This window comes from Vicia villosa, linkage group LG5 (assembly GCF_029867415.1).
Source record: "Vicia villosa cultivar HV-30 ecotype Madison, WI linkage group LG5, Vvil1.0, whole genome shotgun sequence".
Classification (NCBI taxonomy): domain Eukaryota; kingdom Viridiplantae; phylum Streptophyta; class Magnoliopsida; order Fabales; family Fabaceae; genus Vicia; species Vicia villosa.
In genome coordinates, this window is record NC_081184.1 from 131,768,535 (window position 1) to 131,778,133 (window position 9,599).

The 9,599-nt window shown below is 35.6% G+C and overlaps 1 protein-coding gene across 2 annotated transcripts; it reads right to left on the reverse strand.

Annotated features, from left to right (window-relative positions):
- Nucleotides 1–1,952: 1,952 nt before the first annotated feature.
- On the reverse strand, nucleotides 1,953–5,196 carry LOC131602526 (uncharacterized). 2 transcript variants are annotated; one of them, XM_058874661.1, is made up of 7 exons: nucleotides 4,684–5,196; nucleotides 4,498–4,590; nucleotides 4,196–4,391; nucleotides 3,736–3,914; nucleotides 3,369–3,610; nucleotides 2,871–3,040; nucleotides 1,953–2,401 (listed from the first exon to the last, which is right to left on the reverse strand). In XM_058874661.1, the coding sequence occupies exons 1-7, from the start codon at nucleotides 5,115–5,117 to the stop codon at nucleotides 2,234–2,236; spliced, it is 1,482 nt and encodes a 493-aa protein (XP_058730644.1). In that variant the 5' UTR covers nucleotides 5,118–5,196; the 3' UTR covers nucleotides 1,953–2,233. The 2 variants fall into 2 exon arrangements, with proteins under 2 accessions (XP_058730644.1, XP_058730645.1); XM_058874662.1 differs by lacking the exon at nucleotides 1,953–2,401 and having other exon boundaries at nucleotides 2,874–3,024.
- Between the last annotated feature and the right edge of the window lie 4,403 nt (nucleotides 5,197–9,599).

The window sequence follows — 9,599 nt, forward strand, 5'->3', positions numbered from 1 at the left end:
TGACGTGTTTTGTTTTGTTTTGTTTTGATTTCGGATTGTATCTTTCGCACAGTGTTTTTGGATTGGATTTATCATCTTAATATTTTCAGTTTATCTGTTGCTTATTTTTATTTGGCGTTTGCGTTTAATTAAAATGCGAGACAGTTTAAGAAAAAACATTAAAAAAAAACACAGTTTCTCCATAATTCGGAAGTTCATTTCCGAATTCACCCCCATGAGGTGTTTTCGGAAGTTCATCTCCGAAGACACCCCCCATGAGGTGTTTTCGGAGATGCACTTACGAATTATGGAATTTTTTTTTTAAAAAAAGCGTTTCGGAAGTTCATTTCCGAAGCAGGGGTATTTTGGGATTTTCGCTGGGGGTGACCCCCATAGGGAGGTGGCTAAAGAAATTTTCATTATTTATATCAGAGATTTCTTGTTAAAACTAGCACACGAGTCCTCTATTCCAAATGCTCAAGAAAAAAAACCCACCATGGGAAACAAAGTAAACTGAAGCAGTAAAAGCTTTGAAGAAGATCGCACAAACTCCACCTACCTTAAAAATCCTGGGAAATGGGAAAAGAATCCTGCAAACTGATGTCAGTGATCATTATTGGGGAGCCATCTTAATAGAAGAAATTGATGAGATAAAGTATTATCGTGGTCATGCTAGCGATCAATTCAAAGAATCTGAAAAACATTATCATACCACTTATAAGGAAGCTCGTGCAGTTAAAATGGGTATCCAAAAGTTTGACTTTCACTTGAGAGGCCTTCAGTTTGAAGACTAGATGGATAATTCCTCTTTTCCTAAGATCCTTGAATTTAAAAATGAGATGCCTCCAGATCCTCAAACTCTTAGGCTCAAATATTGGTTTTCCATTATGATTTTACTGTAAAACATATCAAAGGAAATCAAAATGTGATCCCTGGTTTACTTTACAGGCTTATGAAACTCATCCAGATCATTACTACCAAACACACTTTTTCTCTGATTCTTATGGTCAAACCCCTACCAACACATGCATCTACGACTAAGAATCTTCCTCCGGGGATAGATTTGTCCTCCTCACCATCCAAACTCAAAGAATATATAATAAATAGTCTTTTTTAATTCATGACTAAGAATATAAGAAGGAAACTACCATATCGTACCTCTTACTTCCCAAACACACCTTTTCTTCTACCATTCATAATAAACCCAAATTTAAATTTATAAAAAATCATTTATGGTATCTTTGGTGTGCGGTCGATTTATATATTATGTCTGTTCTTGACCCAATTGAAGTCATACATAACCACATAATGGATCCGAATAACCACAAGTCTTTAATCTGGACTGCTCTAGAATGGTATTCTCCATTGGGATGGTAGAGAATACAATTAAAACAAATCTGAGACGAAGTCAAGGAAAGAAGATTAGCCTCATAAGCTATTAGCAAACTCTACACAGTTTTCTTCCTCCACCAGCCATATGAGATAGATCTCATAACTAAGCTTCTCATTTGTAAGAATTATGTTGATCTATGGTAAACTAAACTATAACTAAGCTTCTCATTTGTAAGAATTATGTTGATCTATGGTAAACTAAACTATTGATGATTATCCTCCAAGTTTAAAAGTTACAAGGGAAATAATGGATTATGTCAATTTCATTAATCTTCATGATCATAAAGAAATCAAAGTCGATACTACCTACTTACGGAAAAATTAGGATACGTGAAATTGAAAAAAGCTGCTCGGGTCAGGCTTTGCAACAGAGACAAAATTCTCCAATGGAAGTAGAGCCATCGAAAAGTCGTGTGGAAGAAACCCTAAGGAAAATGGAGGATTACATGTGGCAGTATAAGTCTCCTCCTTATCCAGATTATTTTTTTGAAGAATACTTATCCGATCAAAATATGTCTCAAAGTCATGAGTCTATCTTTAAAGACTAATTGGACAAGTGTCTCTTATATGTCACAAGCATGTTTATGAATAGTGGTGTTTCATCTTTTTATGTAATAATAATACAATAATGAATCCATAAATGATAAGTGTGTCCGACTATATCATTAAGCCTAGATCATTACAATGATTACAAACTACAAGCTGTATTACTCGAAGGGGACAGTTTCCCCACTACTGATATATGACAGCCGAATAAGATCAAATAGAAACCACAAAATGGCTGAAGAAACCAACCGACATCTTGTATTCAGCAGCAACATTTCTTGATATTCAAGGAGAACCATTTGCCTATTTCTTCTTATCATGTAAAAGGATAAAAATTTGAAAAAAGCAAACTGCCAAGAAGAATATATGCTGCAGAGTATGCCCATACCAGGTATCCCCATCTATAGTACTTTGCAGGATATGTCATTATATATGAAGCAAACCAATAAAGAGGAGGGCTGGCAGACAAGAAACGAGTTGCCACCTGTTAAATGTGAAATTCACAGTATTAAATAATTGAAATACCTCGGCCATTCTGAAGCAACCAAACGATATTAAAGGAATTGACTAAAGATGTAGTGGGTAGTAAAAGTGGGAAGATAGAAAATGGAGGAATGGAAATGAAAGGGGTATCTACAATTTTTCCGTGTTCAAACAGTGTTGTTAAATGGAAGTCATGGCATGGCCGGTTTTTTGACAACCGCCATAGGCAATTTATGAAGGAATGTCCACCTTGGCGGTGCTATTACTATAGGCTGCAATGCATGTTTATATGGGGGAATGTCTTCATTCACGACCAAGGATATCCTCATGTCAAGTTATCTAAGCAACATTCAGGACCATGCCTCAAATATAAGATTATCTAACAAAAGTTTAAGATGAAAATCGTCTGTTTCTCATAGTAAGTAATATGGTAAACAGAAGCAGAAGTCAGCAAGACAGATGGAACTAACCTGTACATGCATGACAAGAAAAGCAGTGCCTGCCATGAATCCCAAGTGCAACACAAACGGGAGAACAGATGCAGACAAGTATCCCTGCCCTGCTGCTGGCTCGGACTCTATGGGAACATTAGAGACATCCCCTTTGATTACGTTTTTCCTCCTCCTAACATTGAAATGTTCTGTTATGGAGTGAATAGTGTTATGCAAAGATAGTGATAGAATACATATGCAAATGCAAGATCAAAATTCATATGTGCTTGAATCAATGCTGTGATGGCGGTCCATGACGGTAAGCCAAAATCCCGCCACACCGGCCACTTCGCAGCCCTGATATAGAGGATTATGGTGGGAAAACACACAATATCGGCTGATATTTACCATACAGCGAGCCCAAAAACAGCCACGTACATCCGCCATAGCGGTTGAATGCAATATAGAATAATGTATTAAGATTAAAGTGTAGCTTATAAGTGCAAGCAGGCAACAATTGCAATTTGAGAATTATACCTTCTCTAACAGAGGATTTCTCCACACTGCCAGCTACTTTGAACCTTGAGTGATCCTCTGACAAAAACACAACTCCACGGCTCTTTTCTTCGATAGTAGTGTCAAAACCGAGTGAGAAGAAGATCTGAGGCCTTGACTTAGCATAATGAACGACTGAGAAAAATGCCAGAGACAGTATTGGAGAGGCAAGAAGGAAGTTAGGCAACTGTTTCAGCTGAAAATATCTCAAGAAACCTACACCCCTGGACAACCATAAATTAACAGCATTCATTGGATCATCTTAATATTTAAACATACAACTATATAGATAGAATACAGAGTAAATGCATTAAATAAAAATGAAACATGAACCTAAAAATGGACATACCAATAATGACTTTGAATATAATTGTAAAGCAACGGTACCCTTGCTTTGCACCAAGGCCTTATTTCATCAGGAAAACGCCCAACACACATGTTGTAGTAGCCATAAGCCTGGAAGGCCATAAATGGAGCAAATATACATGCACTGCGTAAAGCTCCAACAAAAACAATCTGCAGTGCCAACTGGCAAAACAACCAAATCAATCAAGAAATATCATTTATAATATGGAGTGAGTAATAATGATCAATAATTTTTTTAATCTTTCAAGTAGACGCGGAAATCAATCTTAGAGCATCTGCCCTAACTAGTGAGTGCCTGTGTCAGTCTATAGCACATGATTAACAAGGCCAAATTAGTAGAAGTTTGAAACTATCCTTCCAAAATCATTTCTCAGAGACAAACAACACAGCCACTTAATTAAAATGTCATAGATGAACAATGATCAGAGAAGCAATAAACTCACAGTAACATTCTTGTTTTGAAACAGCGCATGATAAGCTCGGTGCATAGTCTGAAAACAGATATAGCCAGCATTGAGCACCCCATTAGACCTTGCACAACCAGAGAGAGCCAGAAGAAGAACGGCCAAATTATTTTTTCCAGATACAAAGTAGTACAATCCTCCCAGACTAAGAACAGCATACAAACTCTCTGAGTATCTACAATTCAAAGGAGAAAAAAAAAAACAAGACCAAACTAATCAATATCCAAATCACAAAGCAAAATTTAAATATAGTAAAACACAATGGAGAATGAGAATATTACATTGATGAATAAAATATAGAAGCAGGATTAAAGCAGAACAAAACCGTAGCTCGTAAAGCAATTTCAGGATCCTTCAATATAGCTATAGAAACTCTGTAGAAGTTACAGGAACAACAACATTAGAGCCAAATCAAATTCAATACAGCATTAGTTAACGTAATTCAATGGTATAGTGACAGTGAGTACCTGTAAAAGTAAAGAGCAGCGAGAACAAATGCGAGATTATTGATTACATAAGCAGAGATCGCGAAGAGCGATCTCTGAGGAAGGAAAGAAAAAAGAGTGGAAGGAGAGAGGAAGGAAATTGTAAGGGGAAGGAAAGGTAAAAATGCGTAGGATTGTTCGTACTCGTAGCCACATTCGGCTGCGCGAACGAAGTAAACAGAGTCCCAAACGATGCCGTTTTCGATGGCGGAAGCTATGGGAGAACGGTGAGTGTCGTTCGCGACGGCGGTGGTGGTGGCGGTGAGGCACGGAGGGTTTAAGGATGCGGAAGTATCGTATGGGGAAACTAGAGTTCGGAAGAAGATGATTAGGGTTAATAGAAGGATTCTTGAATATATTGCTGATTTTAATACCAATGTTTCGTGATTATGATGAGGGTTTGATGTTTGAACCATTTTGGAATTGGAATTGAGAACGAAGATCAAATAAATTATGAAGGTCGCATTGGAATTAGTTGTGTTTTTCTCATTATGAACAATGTTAACATGAACTACAATTATTTCCACTTTGTTTAATTATTAAAAAAAATATTACAATTGAAGTAAAATATTAATTTAATGGTTATGATTAGTGTAGATGCATAAGAATTAAATCCATCTCAAACTTAACTTTTTTTTAAAACTAGAAGCATAGGACTAAATTTAACTACCAAGATCCTTCAACCCATCCCAAACATAACATTCTCTATATCATGCTCTCTCAATTCTCATTAAATCGTAGTCCTCAACAATTTGAAGTTTAAGATAAAGTTGAATTTGAAATAGGGTATAATTTTATTTACTTCATAGTACTAGCTCGCCGCGGTTAAAAATCACAAAAGTCAATAAATTTTAGAAATGTATTTTCGGACGAATTTAAATTAAACACACTCAACGCTTTAATGAGTGAGGCACCACATGTTATCCAAAAATGTGTCACGAGATGCATCTTTATAATAACCATTATTTCAAAACTATGTTTTACGTTTACTAAGTTTTAGGAAGATGCATATTCGGACGGGTTTTAATTCATATACATCGCATTAGAACTTCCCCCCTTCCTTATTTATTTTCTACACTTTCAAAAACACTTCAAAGAGTTCGTGAGCAAGAGTCAATTAGGCCATTCTTCAAGCTTCAACATCAATTCTACCTAATTACAATCAATCCCAGGACATTTCATTCACTCCATTGAAGCTTTCGCACAACAACTCTCAATCGGTAAGTTTCTCATTTCCTTTCTAATTTTGAGTTGCGATGCATGTATTAGGTAAAATAAGATGTTTAAAATGCATTAGTTTGTAGTTACATTCAAAATAGGTAGTGTGTATAGACATGCATACATATTTGTTAGTATTTAGCGAATTTTGTGCATTTTCATGCAATCGCCCAATTTTGCGAGCAGGTTTTGTTCCATAGACAATGTGAATTGAGGTCATACTTTCTATACTTGGTTGGCACAATAATACTTGTGGACAAAAGTGCAACCTACATCGATGTAGTCAATCTGACTTACTTCATCGACTTAGAGCAGATCCACGAGTACAACTGGCGGCTGCATGTTTGGTTTATCTATACTCTAAACTAGATGAAACTTATCTTTAAAAGACAAGTCAGATGACAGGAAATTACACACTATTTACAATAATTTATTTGTAACCCTTACTTCTACTAATATTTTCATAACACTTGTGTTACACTTGTGAATATTATTTTATTAGAACCATTTTCAGGTGTGGATCATCTTTCATTTTCCATGCATATCCGACTGGGAACGTGAGATGAACAACACTGAAGTTTGGTCACGTGCTTGCGCCTTTGCCCCATATAGAGGGAATCAGGCGATAGAGCTGTTTTGAGAATTTATTGACCACACTGTAGCATATGACATATGCCTTTTCTCGTATGACAGTCCTCATGAGACGTGTCCCTTAAACGACATAGCCTTCTACTCTAGATGGTTAGCTTGTGGGCTGCGCGTAATATATCCACATCTGCTAGAGAGGGTGCGCCAGTTCGGGTTTCTTCATATTATTCCAAGACCTTCCTCCGTGTCTGCTCCTCCGATAGTCTATCACATAGATCTTTATCCCATACTTAATGATTTCTATAATCATCAGGTATCAACTAAGGCACACAGTGTGTCAGCTTCTGGTCATGGGCTTATACACAAGTCTACATTCAATGGTTCTATTAAATGTCACATCCTTACATGACACAAGATACAGTGTGAGCACCACCTAGACCAGTTAATCTTGAGATATTGGAATATTAGCCGGCTAGGGATTACCGCACAACGAACTTGTTGTCGGTTTGTCAGTGTATTGCAACGATTGTGAGAGATGCCATAGAGCACTATATTTTATCAAAATTTAAATGTGATAAATATTTTATGAGATTTTATTAATTTATGAATAATCCTATGAAGTTTTAAATCTTTTTTATAGTCTATGTTGCATGTCTTTAAAAACAATTCTAATTATAAATTAATATTTTAACACATAAATTTAAAATTTTATGGTGTATATCTGACACCATATAAAATACGTCAAAACTTAGATGAAATATTTTTGTAATAAAATAAAAAAATCATATAAGGTAAAATTTCAATTTGATGTTTAGAAAAGTATTTTCACATTTCTAAAGAATTATTATAAAATTATTTTTCTTAAACTTATAGCATCTTCCATAAAAAAAAACTATTTAATAAAAAATAATACATTAATTATTTTTAAAAAGACCTTTTATTTGATATGTCTTTGTATAATAAAATTGTTTAAAAAACCTTGACGAAGATCGGAGAACATATTTTGATATCTTTTGAAAAGGCTTGGCTTGATTGGGAAGAAACATATGTGGCAAAGAAAGAAACACAATTATTTATGCTCTTCAAGCTGAGCATGACCAACCCGTAAAGGATCAAAATATTGTTATGCCTTCCATCAATGTGGTAGGCCCTAAATACTTCTAGAACGTTATATCTTTAGGTCGTCTTTTGAACCTTGAGATCGAATTACAACTTTAAAGGTTAGATTGTCACAAAGAAGTGTGGGACGTTAAGCTCGTTTAAATGAGAGGAATTATATTTAATGTGGCCGCACTGTATGTACTTGGTAATCTTTCTTGTTTAATTTTTGTAATACTTAAATAATCTTTTTGTGGGTGTCACGTTTTTTACTTGATTCTTATAGGTTTTTGCATGCATTTTGGTCATTTTTAACATTATCTTTTTTGTATTTAGCGCAATTTTGAATTATTTATTTTCATGTCAATTTGAAAAGGGCTTATCTCAATCAAAGGGCGTGCCCATTCTACCATATATCCAATTTTTTCTTGAGTAAAGATGAACTACTTGAATAATTCTTTTGTTTCTGGTGGCTAATTGACAAGTGAGGTCCTCGTACCTATTGGTGTAAGTCCTAGAAGTCATTTATGAATGAATTTAAAACTTGTATCATATTAACCAATAGAAAGGATTATTTTGTTATGTTTGTTTTCAAAATAACAAATCCCTAAAATAGTTTAATATGTTTAATGGAACATTAAGTATAAACGTTTCATTATAAAACTATATGTGGTCAAGCTTTGTTGTAAAATCAGACAACAATAATATATATAAACTATTGTTAAGTTCAGGAACCCAAAAGGGATACAGTTGAAAAACTGGTGATTTTGAACAATGACATTAATCTCGTTTACGACGGTGCGGGGTGAACCTGCATGGTTAGCACTCCAACACCCAAGTCATTTCAAGAATCAAGATGAGTATAGAGAAAGTGGAGATCAGAGAATGTACCTTGTTCTTTGTGTGTGAACTGGTTTTATACTATGGGTCAAGTGGGCAAAATTTGAGATGAATTGTGCCTTAGTTATTTGACCCTCTGGCCAACCCATAACGATTACCCCCAAGACTTTGTCGGGAACTGAAGAAGACGGAGAAAGCCTTAAGTGGTGTTGGTCGGTCTCCAGGACGTTGTCTGATGTGAAATGGAACTGAAACGCCTAGAATCAATTGAAAAAGTGGCGGGAAATAAGCGCATTAAATGCGGTCCCATCATTGAGACATTTTGTAGCCTTCTTCTCACACGTGTTATGTGACTAGCTAGAGCATGACGCAATTTACAATGCACTCGAGTTGGCATATTTCCACGAGGGGAAATTTAGTCGTTGATCTTTTGACTTCTTTCTCTAGTTGGTTTGAATCCTTCAGTTTTCGTTGTTTATAAATAGGATAAATTAAGCATTTGAAAGCTTTTGTAACCCTTAGGCATTTGGAATCCATCTAGAATACTACTAGAAACGATCTTTAATGTTTTACTCAAAGCATTTGTTTTTTTTCCTCTTCTCATGCTTCACCAATCTCACATAATCAGTACCATCCTAACTTAAGCTTTTTTTGTTTAACATTTCTTGTTTTCTAGTCAGGATAAGTAATATTATTGTTGATCTGGTGAGCGATTCTGAAATTGAACCTTTGCTTACCTGTATAATCGAGATATCCCTTAATTCTAATCTCCTTCCTCTTGGTCACAATTGCTTGAAACCAGAAATCATACCCTTATGTGACGATTCTAACTCATAAAAGATATATGGGAATTTCTTGTAGGGAGGAACTTTTTCATCTGACTCACTAAAAGCTCTTTTATGAAATGTTGGCAGAGAAGTTAATTGCGTTGAGGTTCATATGCCATCTCCCGTCTTAATTAGGGAAGAGATACAAGCCAACCACAGAGGAGAGAGCGCACAAAGGATTATATTCAGCTTCTTCTAAAGACTGATAACTATGAGCCCAAGGACGCTGATGTGACGACCTATTTGGATCTTTGAGTCCAGTCAGACGCAACAGAGTATGATTGAGTGGTCATAAAAAACTGGGCACTTCATCGGTTATGAGCATTG